This window comes from Bacillus rossius, chromosome 5 (assembly GCF_032445375.1).
Source record: "Bacillus rossius redtenbacheri isolate Brsri chromosome 5, Brsri_v3, whole genome shotgun sequence".
NCBI lineage: Eukaryota > Metazoa > Arthropoda > Insecta > Phasmatodea > Bacillidae > Bacillus > Bacillus rossius.
The window spans coordinates 84,288,095-84,301,247 of NC_086333.1; the positions used below are offsets into that span (position 1 = coordinate 84,288,095).

General features: G+C 41.2%; 1 protein-coding gene across 6 annotated transcripts in view; it reads left to right on the plus strand.

Annotated features, from left to right (window-relative positions):
- The first annotated feature begins 915 nt into the window (after positions 1-915).
- LOC134532171 (matrix metalloproteinase-14) overlaps positions 916-13,153 on the plus strand; it is a 53,030-nt gene continuing 40,792 nt past the window's right edge. For 5 of the 6 annotated variants that reach the window (XM_063368552.1, XM_063368551.1, XM_063368550.1 and 2 more), the window contains exon 1: positions 916-1,103. In XM_063368552.1, coding sequence (XP_063224622.1) covers positions 999-1,103 — 105 coding nt within the window. In that variant the 5' untranslated portion in view covers positions 916-998. The remainder of the gene's footprint in view (positions 1,104-13,153) is intronic. The other variant, XM_063368554.1, reaches the window with a different exon arrangement.

A 13,153-nucleotide genomic window follows, 5' to 3' on the forward strand; every position in this document is an offset into this window, starting at 1 on the left:
AACGTCAGCTGAAATGTGTAAATTACATCAAAGCATATCCAGGTTGTGTAAAAATTATTAAGTAACAAATTAACAACATGTACGAAATTATACATGATAATTTATTGTATGAGCCACACAAAACTCAACACTCGAAAACATTCAAGTCGTGATATCTCAGAACTAAGAAAAGGGATCATAATGCTCAGGCATGATGCGGTGTCCCATGAGAAACTAGGATTTGCTGTTAACTGTGTTTGAGACATCGTTCTTATGTGAAGCCCACAGAATGGAAACTATGCTCTTGAGCCTTGTTGAATTTGTAGTAATTCAAAACTACGTTCAAATCATATAAGTAGTCAGACGTAAGTTATTAAAAATATTTGGAGTTGTCTTTAAATCATTGCCAACCAATATAAAAAAGAACGCGTGATAGAAGTGCAACGTTTTGGCAATTCAACCCTCGACTCGTGAGTATACCGTAATAGGTAAAACGGGAGATAGAGAAAGAGAGAGAGATAGATAGAGATAGAGATAGAGAGAGATAAGACAATTTTATAAATAAACATGAATTAACAAAAATATTTCCCACTTGAAAATAAGCTGAAACCCCGTTGTGTAGCCCTCTGCCCAAATACTTCCTTACTAGACGCCAGCAAGTCGGTGACCTACTAGCGTCAGAAATCGTTTCACAACAAATTTTCGCGAAAAAGGTTACACTGAAATTCTGCGTAGAAATCGTCCTCTCATCGCGCCCAAAGGAGTTTCGCTTGAAGAATGCCCGAGCAGCTTGTGGCGGGAGCGGGGCTGTGTACCGCGGTGTACCGTAAGTACGGCACGCTCCGCGCCGGTAAGTACGGCACGCCCCCCTCCACGCCGCAGCCAGCTGACGGCGGGCGCCTCGTATAAGCGGCGCGCGGGTCGGCGGCCAGTCAGTAGCCGCGAGGTCGCAGCGGTGGGCAGTCCAGGGTCGTCTCCCGGTCAGCTCTTTCCTTCGCTCGTCAGGCGCTAGCAGGGAGATGTCCGGCGAGTGTCGCGCGCGCAGCTGGCTGCTGCTGCAGCTGCTGCATCTGCTGCTGTCAGGACTGGAGGCCGCGCCGCTGCCGTCAGACACACAGGCCATGGTGAGTGAACAGTGCCTTCCAGACAACTACCCTTACAACTATTTTACTATTTTAAATCCATTTTTTTTAAATTATGTTTTCCGTGTTACTGGTGGGTGAAAACCAATCATTTCGTTAATGTAGGATTTAAAATGTTTGTATGAGTGTGTGTACGGTTATAAAGCATATAGTAGTCCAATAAACTAATATAGTTATTGTCCTCTCACAACAAATTTTCAGCTGGCTTCAGCCAGCCAACAATTCTTAAACACTCAGTGAAGGCTTTTTTTTAAAAAAATTGTGTTTATAAATTCAGAAAAAAATATTACTTTTTTTTTTCCTTTGGAATCCGAACAAAATTGTTCCAATAAAGGACAATCCCCACGGTTCGTTGGCAGTTTGAGTTGCTGTTAGCTTCCGTCCCCGCCAGCTGACGAGCGCACAACCATGGAGGTGGCAGAAGTCCTCGTCAGCTGTCTGCGGTGTCCCGGGTGTCAGTAAGGGCTGGCAGTAGCACTAGGCGCTCCCTGCATGGCTGAGCGACCGTACACGTGACGATACTCGGGCCTTTGTCGTCACGGGGCTCGAACTGGCGAAATTATCTCAAATTATTTGTGGTATGCAAATATTTGCAAATCTTGATATTCCGCCCAACATCATAATTAATGTAAACAGAATTTTTTTTTGACTGGTTGCTTGGTTTGCAAGAGACTGAAATGTCAACCATGTCTAAAGTTGAGCGTGTTCTGACGTCAGGAGCCTGTCAGCTGAGCCCCCAACTCGCTGAGGAAGTACACGATCTCACTGCCAATCTCAGCGAGTGACGATCCTAGCGAAGCTACTATTGCAACGAGGTTTCCTGCTTACAAGCTCAAACACGTCACGACTTCTTTGTTCTGTTATTCGCTGCACACTCACTTCAATGATACTTCCTTTGTCTTAATACATGCGTGGTTAATTTTTCTTCTTCTTACGTAAAGGTGATAAAAATGTTCCAAGAGCACTTACGTACTTCAGAGATTTGTTTTGTAACCTTGAAACAGTGTTGAGAAGGCCAGTGTTAGCCACACACTGGCGACCCTCGCTTTGGGATCTCTGCTGAGAATACCAACAACTGAAAACAAAGGATTTTTTAGCTGTCTTTTTTGCATTCGTTCAAAACTTTGTTGAAACTTTTGCATCCGTATACCTCTTAGATGTCATAACTGATGTCATTAACTGATGTCATAACGTACAATTTAAAGTTTTTTTTCATATTGTGCTGCACAAAGACTTGTTTTTTTTTTATCTAGAGTAATAGTTTAATGTTTGAAAACTCAAAATTGTATATAGTTTATTTATTACATTAATGCAGTGTTTAAAATTTTGTGCTTGTTGGAATCTGAAAATCCACTCTAAAGATTTGTTATTTACGTATATTTTTACGGCCTTGTTAACTGTTACGTAAAAACACTGATGCCGGCAGCTTACACGGACTTGCAGTCTAACACACCACTCACATCCATGCCTGGCCCGGGACTGGAACCCAGAACTCGTTGTTCCGAGGTCTGCTTTCATTCACCTCATCACTATTTAAAACAATAGAAGCAGTATGGTGAATAACACTTGTAGACTTAAAAGTTTCTTTAAATATTTGTAAGTTAAATAATCTCCTTGATATCCTCTAATAGTAGAGAAGTAAACAAAAAAAAACTTTTTCGAAGTGAAACTTGTTAACAGTCGGTGGGGAAGTTGAGACAGAAATTAGAAGTGCCATGATCATGAGTGGGGTATTCTATGGGGTAGGAGAGGGTGAGTTACAAATAAAGTAGAAGTCAGAAACCTTTAAGACATTTGCCGGCATTTTGTCACCATATCTGTTACCATTGAGACACTCCATTGTGAACCTACATTGTGTACTTTGTTGACTGAACTAATTTATGATATATTAGCTATAATTGACCCATAATGGCCGGCCACCCCGGACATTAAGTAACCCCCCCCCCCCCCCCCCCTTCAGGGCACTGCGAGCACTCTGCTGCTGTCCTGCTTTCTCAATAACTTATGTCTCGTGATTCCTACTGGCGACATACTTAGCATAGAACCCTCGCGCATTAAGTTAATTTGTAATTTAATATGACTAATTAATATTTTTGCTTCTTGATATGAAAACTTTTGGCATTCGGATGAATTAAGTATGCATACTTGTATTGCACATATGCACGTAACATTACTATTTTAAATCAATTTTTTTTTAAATTTTGTTTTCCGTGCTACTGGCAGGTGAAAACCAATAATTTCGTTAATGTAGAAGTTAAAATGTTTGTATGAGTGTGTGTACGGTTATAAAGCATATAATAGTGCAATAAATTAATATAGTTATTGTCCTCTCACAACAACTTGACAGCTTGCTTCAGCGCACGTGTAATGTGCAGTGAATGGTAGTTGTGTTTGTGTCAGTTGATTCGTTTACAACGCAGTATTCATTATTCACTTCTCATGGGGCTTACTTGGAACACACTTGATCACTCCATGTGGCATATTTTAGGTTCCAATCTCGAAGAATGGTTAATTTACTTCCACGATGTTTCCAGTTTCTTTTACAACTAAAGGATTTGACATAGACTTCTGAGTATCTGAAAGATGAGTATTTCTGTAAGTCAGTTAATGGCGCAGATATGAGTATTCTCGTCACAAGGCAAGAGATAAGCGCCGCAGGTCGCGGTGTCACTAAGCAAGCGTCTTGTGATCCTCGGTCATGTGGCGGGAGTGCGACAGTTCTATTGGCTGGCCACGAGCCAGCGAGGCGTGCGCAGAACACCGAGCATAGCGTCGTCCTTGTCATTGGTCGGCGCGGGGATGCGCCAAGGTCATTGGCCGAGCCTGCACGTGACGTCACGCGCACCGCTTCCGGTCAGAGGCTCCGCGCCGGACCCTGGCGAGCTGACAGCTGACAGCTGAGAGCTGAGAGCTGAGAGCTGAGAGCTGAGACAGAACTGACAGCTGACAGCTGAGAGCTGAGACAGAACTGAGAGCTGACAGCTGAGAGCTGAGACAGAACTGACAGCTGACAGCTGAGAGCTGAGACAGAACTGAGAGCTGAAAGTCTACAGCTGAGAGCTGACAGCACCTCGGACTTACGGTCCAAGCAAGATTGTGTGGAAACTGCTACTTCCTCAATAAGAAACGTTTCATAAAGCGTAAAACGCTAGCGCATTAAGTACATTTTATATTTCTATATCACAAAAATTTTTATTTCTTGAAATGAAACGTTTTGTCATTCGACTATATTAAGACGCATACTTGATTGCGTTGTATTTATCTAAACAACATAACTATTTGAATTCATGTTTTTAAATTATAATTTTGTGCTACTGGTAGGTGAAAACCAACCAATTATTTAATCTTGGAGTTGAAATGCTTGTATGAGTGTATGTGTGGTTCCAATGCACATAGTAGTGCAATGAATTAATATATTGTCCTCTCACATCAGCTTTACAGCTTGCTTCAGCGCACGTGTGAGTGAAGTGAGTGGTAGTCGTGTCAGTTGATTGGTTTACTACGCAGTATTAATTATTCACTTCTTAAGGGTCTTGCATGGAATTTCGAATGGTTCAATGCTTTCAGGAACTGTAATTTTAATCTTTTGTTTTTGCCAAGTTTACTATTGCGCATTCAGTTGTGATGTAAGAGGATGGAACGAAAAAAAATTACGAACCGTAACGGCACAGCAAACGGTAAAACTAAAGAACAAGAAATAATTTTGGTCTCCGTTCTGTGGTATAGTCAGCAGTGGGTCTTCAGTCTGAAGTGTTCCCGCCACAGGACGAACAAAGAATGGAGAAAGGTCAAGAAGTACCCCTAGGAACAAAGAGAGTTAGGAAGGTCTGGCAGTAGCCCTAGGAACATGGGTCGCGCGGCGTAACTGTTGTTAAACTAGTATCACAAGATAGCCTACAATTCTTGCAACGACAGACTCATCTGCCAACGAACACACATTATTGGCACAAATGGTTCCAAGACCACGGACCGAGATTTATGTGATAATATTCAGGCTCGAGAATTAGCATAAGGTTGCTGGTGTTTGAAATTTTGCCGTGTTTCCAGAATAACCTGCTTTTTTTTTTTTTTTCCCCCTGCAGTGTACGCTAATAAAAACTTTTGTTCGGTCCAAACACATATTTTTCTATACTGCGTTTCAAATGTTTACTTTCTATGACAAATCATTCTCATGACCCAACCAAATTTAATTTGTAACAAAAAATTGGTTTCGTGAGTTACATGTATTAATTTTTTCCTTCTCTATCAAATAATTGCTAAACACACTTGTTCCTTTTTTCCAACACATATTTTGCCAAAGGAAACAGTCATATCACTGAGTGTATAAATTATTTTTTATGAATAAAGAAAGGTAGAGTGACGGACTGAAATTAAAACATTCAAACGTTATGCTGATTAAGTGATGGGGCAAGAACACAGGCATAGTTTATCAGGAGGACTTGTAGGCCATGGTAAACTGTCGGCTAAAAAAGCAGAGACTCTCTGCTCCCAGTAAGACGTCACACAACCAACTGAGTATTGAGAGGACTGTAGCGGCCATAGCGCTGAGGAATGAACGGTAGTGTGTATCTGACAGTCACCTGACAGATCCGCAGTGTTCGGCCTGGACTGTGGGCCGACAGTACCGCACGCCTCGTGGCTGTCCCTCTGTGTGCCGACATGCTCTGTTCTCACTGCGGCCCTAGTCCCGGCGCATGTGTCTGGACTGTCTGTGCCACCTCACGAAGGGACTGCTGGGGGCAGCTGGGGGCAGCTGGGGGCAGCTGGGGGCAGCTGGCACGCCGGCACAGAGGCTGTCCTTCAGCACCTCGTGGCCACAACACAAAGGCGAGACGGACAGTACATCCCCGCTGGCGAGACTCACATACCCAGAGGCTGGTCAGTGGGCAATCAGGTGTAAGGCTAGAGCCAGTAAGCGACTTCTCGGAGGAACAAACATGTACTCCACCTCCAACAAGGTAACATCAGACCTGCCATTGGCAGCATTCAAGGCGCGTGCCTTGTCTTGTCCCGGCGTCATTAATGACTCGCGGGCGGCTCTTGCCACGCTCGCCGCATACCTGCGCTTATCAGCGGCTATCTTGTTGACTGATCCGCCGACACGACTGACTGCTCCGCCTTTCCGCTGCTTGATAGCGGCCTGGGGCGGCTAGGGCGTCTCAGCCAGTGGCTCGGGCTCATGCCTTCACATGGAGTCGCGGTCTCTGCAGGCGGTCTCTGGACGATGTATCCGAGCCGTGGAATCCCACGCAAGCGCTCATAACTGCGGACACTACACTTCTTGATAACAGTGTGTGATTATCTGTTGATAACATTTAAGACGTAGCTACAATGCAAAAAAAAACCTATAAATTTGCAGGAAAACCCTCTAATAATATAAATAATAAGTAAATGTATCAACCAGCGATGGAGTGCAGACGGAGGCTTAAGTAGTCAAAGTCCTGTTTGTCGTAAAAGAAACCAAACATTTCAGTTCAAAAACAGCTCGGGTGATTTCCGGACTGTCAAGCTTAGTCTTGAAAGCCAGTTGATCATCGAAGCCCTGCTCGCCGATCAGGGCATGACGTCATCACAGGCTGTCAAAGTCAAACAAAACATCAACCTTTTCCGCGAAAGTTTTAATGTCGGGCAGGGGTTCATTCAGACACAGCAGGCTGTTCAAATAACCTGTCCCTTAATTTTTCCTGTTCTTCAACACATCTCCTTGTTTCTTCATATCTCTCTTATACTCTCTTTCCAGCCAGTCTTCCTTTCTTCCTTGTTGGTACGGTGTCCGAGCCATTTCGTCTTTGTTTCCTAATTCCTCTCATCTTCTCTTAGTATACTTCCGTTATTCGTTCCCCTGCTAGCTCCTTCAGTCCATCTGCCGTAAGTGGTCTGTTGTCTGTGATGAAAAGTCACGCATAGCGACCATTAGCTCGCACGGTAAACACGCTTCATAGTGCGACATTGTCTGTCATGTGAATGGTGTTTTTAAACATACATTTACTTATTTAAATATGCATTTCCATAAACAAAACTTCTATATATATGCAATAAAGTAATAACAAGAACCTTTTCTGGGATAAAAAAATTGGTAAATTTTAGGGTAAGCTTTATAATTACATCCCTGAACATATATTGTATTATGAACTAAATGTGTGTTTGCTATAGTTGTTAATTTAGATGATATCTTGAGAACTATCAAGATAAAACATAATCGCTAGTTTAAAGCGTTCTTGAAATGGATAACGTAATGTGGACTGTCAGAAACCTAAGAGATACTATATAATTTGAGTTTTTGTGTATCATTGTTGTTTTATTTAATTAAATTAGCCTTTTTACCTTTGATATATTTTTTATTGCTCTAAGTATTTTTGTAATATGAAATATGATTGGCTTTGATTTTATAAGCATGACTGAATACATTAAAAGATTATTGTATACAGTTTTTAAAATACAGAAAGTAAAGTAGGCTACCCCACATTTGTTGACTATCAGAGATACCAACAAATGATTCAGTAACGTGCCAGTAAATATGCTCAAAAATAAAATCGAGAATATCGTTTGCATCGTTTAGTCGACTAATATTTGTATGTATTTAATTATTTTTTCTGAGTTCACAATGATGCCGGACTGCATGGTTACTTAGATGATTCAAAAATGGACTTCATTGCAGAGCAGTCCGGCTGGTGTCTTGTGGAAGGGCCGCTGACATGTATCACTCCGCGAGAGTGCCGGAGCTTCTCATAGGCGCCATTGCTGGTATCTGCCGTTAGGTCCAGATCAGTCATTCGCTGACTATACTGAACTACTCTGTGGCAAGCTTTCTGCTTATAACAATATAAAATAATCCTCTAAATAAAACAAAATATTCATTTTTTAAAAATAACACCCAATTTAGTCGTCATGGGATTTGTAAACACAAATTCTTATTAAAATAGTACGTTTTTCCACTACTGAGTTTTGAACCATGTTCCTATAGATTTTTAACCGCACACTAAAACCTCTACGTTACGAAGCCTGAATATAGAATATAATTTTTTGTAATACCAGTTACAAATAGGCTTTTTAAAACTTTTAATACTGCCATTTCCGTACACGTGGGTACGCCATTTGCATGTTGCGTTGCGATGCGCGCGCATCGTACAAATTCGCTCTCAACATTTTTTCATAACTTAAAAAAAAATGTAACTACCTAACTGCACACAGCTGTTTTTAATACAAGATAGAATAGATGCGAGTTATTTCTATGAAGTAGACATCTTACATCATGACAACCTGATTATGGTGGCATTTTTAGGTTTCAGTATAACAATCACGCTATTGAGACGTTTGAATATCTTATACAGGATGTGCGATAATGGGTTAAATTATTGTCTTGAACAAACACACATATATATAGTTATATACTCGTCGTCTACCCGACCCCCTCCCCTTTCCTCGCGCGGTTCCCCCACTCCGCGGCCGTCTCCCTCCCCTCTCCTCCTCAGGCGCGGCCACGCGTCGGCGAGTCAGCCTAGGGTTTGGAAATGCGCACCCGGGAAACCATGGTCCAGCAGCACTTAAATTACTGATAGTGTTCCAACGCGATGGCCTTTGGAAACTGAGAAAATATGCGTATTTAGATCCAGAAAAAAAAAACAGTAATAGTACTGATTAAAATTATTTATGGATGGTCTGTTAAAAAATTGGTTGTCTGTAAAGTCGGTTTACGGACGATAGTTTAGCGTGAAGTCATAACAAAACATTGATGAAATGATTGCATACTTTTATGAATAAAATTGAATCATTTTTATTTTATTAATAAAAGAATAAATACTTGAAATTATACTAGTAATCAGATTTTTAAAATGCAAGAATAATTAACCTTTAATGCCGAATTTTTTTTGTAATAAGCAATGAAACCCACATTAACTTTTCACTTCACTTTATAAACAGTCGACGAAACAGTTCACGAGTAGATGACTTGTAATTAATTTTAAACTGGCGTTTAGCTATAAAGTTTAAATACAATTATGAACAAGATTTCACATAAATAAACTGTAATCAAATATCTATCATCAATTATATGAATCACCATAATTTTTTAGTCAATTTTAACATAACCTATTATTACTGCACTCGCTGACAGCGTAACGGAACAATGAGCGTAACGGGACAAAACGTAACGGAACCATGAGCGTAACGGGACACAGCGTAACGAGACAATTTGCGTAACGGGACACTTTTTCGTGCGTGCAGCCGGCGTTCATCGATTTATTAGACGTTGTCACGTCAAAAATATAAAGAAGTATAGTATTTATCCTGAAAGCAAGGTTCCAGTTCGTGAAGTGACGCGTGGGCCTGGCTAGTGGGGTTAGTGACCTCGCCGACATAACGGGCGGCTGTGACGCTCGCTGCAGGGCCGGTTCCTCTGGCGCGAGGCTGGTCGAGAGAGAAAGTAGTGTAACAAGGTCGATCCCGCCGCACCGCGCGATGGCCCTCGTAGCGCAGCGCGCAGACGAGCTGGGCCTCCCTGGGCTGCTCTGTCACGTGTGACAACACAGCTCGAGTGTAGCCTGGCGCGCGGTGACTCCTCGAGATGGTCGTGGTGATGCCTGCTGTTCTCTCAGCCCGACATATGGACGCTCGGCGAACAACTGAAACAACTCTTATTTTTATACAGCTATTTTTTTAATGACTTGCAAATTATATTTTACACTTCTGTTACAACCACATGATTTCGCAACATCATTATTTCCCTCTTTGGTTTCTTAAAAAAAAAAAAAAAAGTACGGGTGTCAAAAAATTGCTAAAACCAAAATCACCAAATTAAGCAATGCCAATTGATTTCGTATAGGACGAGTACTTCCATTAGTACAGTCAATTAGTAGAACATTTCGCTGGTTCATTCACCTTTGTGATAGACTCCACAGTTTCTTTTATACTCCGTTGAAGTCTGCTGTTTACTGGCAGCTAACTTGTCAGGCGGATGACACATTTTTGGTTGAGAATTTCTCGTTATCTCATAGTTGTACAGATAAACTGTGATCAAATAGCAGAAGCGACACGGAGATAAACGTGTTGGGATATTTTACCTGCCGTCAAGTGTGTAGACGTGACGTTAGAGTGAGTGTTTGGCGGATGCTGGGATGGTTCCATCGCTCCCGGCGGAAGTCATCGAGAGTGTTTGTTTGCGAGCGTAGTGGGACAACAACACCAGCGGCAGTTAGGCCCTGCGGCACTGACTCACGGCGAGCTGACTCACGTCTTCCCAGTCGCACTGGCGACCCTCGTGTGAGCCTAGCGGCGAGTACAGTTGCTCCGTCAACAGTGTCTGACGACGAGTGCCGCGAGCACAGTCGAACCACAGGAGCACTGCGACAAGGAGCCCGCCCCAGTGCCATTGCTGACAGCAGCCGGGCCGCTCAGAGCGCGTTTACCTCTACAGTGAACACGCACTTGAGAGACAATTATCTAATCTCGAAAAACCGACGATGTAACATTGTTTTACCTCTCAATTTTGATAAATTGCTCTTTTTAACTTTCATCTTTATAAAAAATAATGTAAGGTTTCTTAGGATATATATTTATATATTTATTTCTCAGTTATTATACATTTACAAATGTTTACAATCGTCGAAATACCGCATGTAATTTGAAGTGACTAGAGGCACTCACATACAAGCTTGCTTTCGTGGGTGCTAAATCTCCTGGTTAATGAAGTGAATATTGTTAACAAAGTGTAAAAACAAGGGGGATATAAATTATTATTATTATTATTATAACTAGTCTCAGAACATTTCGCAAAAAAAAAAAAAAAAATACTTAGCCCTAGGAATGGGTACCGCTGGGTACTATCGAACTAGAGACAAGTTACATGGCCCATGCAGGTTGTTACTCACATAAAGCTGAACTGAAGTGAACTAGTGATGGGTCGTTCGTTAACGATTCGTTCAAAAAGAACGAATCTTTGAGAGAACGAAATCTTGCGATTCGTTCGCGATGTAAAGAACCGGCTCTTTGAGAGCCGGTACCTTGAAAGATTCGGTAGAACGAAAATGCGGAGAGAACGAGAGAACCAACCGGCTCTTTGAGAGCCGGTACCTTGAAAGATTCGGAAGAACGAAAACGCGGAGAGAACGAGAGAACGAGATGAGAGAACCGGCCACGCGCCCGGTCTGATTCGTTCGTGAAATGATTCATGACGTCAGGAGTCTGAAGAATTAGTAATCACAGCGTGCGCATGTTTACAAGAGCAAACGATAACTGATCAAATAAAATAGGGTAACATGAAAAGTATCTATACCTGAAAATGTAGTGGTTTAAAATTGCTTTTTCACATTCACATACACAAATATGTAAATAAAAAACTAAAAAAACAGTATGAATTAAAAATAACAGGGAAAGTAACTACAAATGTTCACACTTACCATTTTTGGGTTAATTAATGTACTTCATTATCGTCTCTCTTCATACGGAAGGGCAGTAGAAGTATTAAATTGTTGTCATTTTTTCACTAAATGTGTTGGTCTACAGTAAACACTTTACTGTCACTAAAGTGTAAATAGCCTATATATTAATATTTGTAACTTAAAAAGTAATAAAATACAAATCTTGTTTCATATACGCAACTGTGATTCACTGGCTACGAAAAGCAATGTTCAAATACTAGCTATAGTGCGATTACAAATTAAAGTTAAGAAAAATCACTTTCGTAACATTTTTAGATTTAAGCCTGTTTCGCCTCTCAGATACTACTTGACCACTCTTGGAAAAAACTCTTTCACACGGAACGGACGTTGCCACGACGCACAGTCTTCTCTTCATAATTTCAAAAAGTCTGGGGTAGGAGTGCTTTTTATGCTTCCACCACTGAAGCGGATTTTCATGTCTTCGAATTAGCGGCTCTTGAAGATACCTGTCGAGTTCTATGATCCCAGCTGCTCTAGGAATTCTATTTTGTGTTAAATTTTCCACTTTAGAATCAAAGTCGTCCCACAACAAACTAGACGCAACTTTAGTTTCACTTAAGTCTTGCATTGTTGAAATTTCTTCCAACTGAGAGTTACTACATTCACTGGCTTTGGTGACAATTCTCTGATAGGCAGAATTGAAGGAATTATCATCTTGAAACCCCTGCTTTTTGAAACGTGGGTCAAGAAGAGTTGCTTCTGATAATATTATATTATCTTCTATGTTTGATGCCAGTCTCTTAAAAAGTTGCTCCTCTAACTTGATTACCATGTTCTTAATTTTGTCGGGTAAGTTTTTCCTTTTCATTTTTGCGACATGTCGCATCATTGCCTGTCGAAGAAGTATCACTTTGGAAACCGTCACTGCCTTCTCGCTACTCATTTCAACTGTAACTTCCTTAAATACTTTAAGTATTTCACAAGCATTCTGTAGAATATCCCACTCGTCTTGTGTCAGTTGCTGAATTTGAGAGTTTAACAGAGACAGTGTTGAAATTATTGCTTCTTTTAACTCGATAAAACGTGTAAACATATCGAACGTAGAGTTCCATCGTGTAACCACGTCTTGAATAAGCTTATGCTCCGGAAGTCCCATTTGTTTTTGTGAAACGAGAAGTTTCGCTGTGGCCTGTGGACTTCTCTTAAAAAATTCAACAATGGATTTTACTTTCATCTGCACATCGCGTATTTCTTGTATTCCAGCCTGAACAATCAGGTTAACTGAATGTGCAAAACATGGAATATGTCGCCATTTACACAAACGAATGGCTGCAGTCATGTTCGAAGCATTGTCTGTAATGACAGCACATACTTTGTTAAAAATATCCCACTCACTCACGACTCGTCTTAGTTCTCCTGCAATGTTTTCAGCCGTGTGCCTTTCTTCATACTCAAAGCAGTCTAACAGATATGACTTAAGTTCACACTGATCATTGATGAAATGAGCTGTCAGAGCTAAATAACTCTGATTCGTTATCGAAGTCCAGCTGTCTGTAGTAATTGCTACTGCTGAAGCATTACTTAAATCTTCTCTTACAACTTCTGCAGTTTTGTTGTAGAGTTGTGGTATCAAACTTGTAGACACAGTCTTCCTAC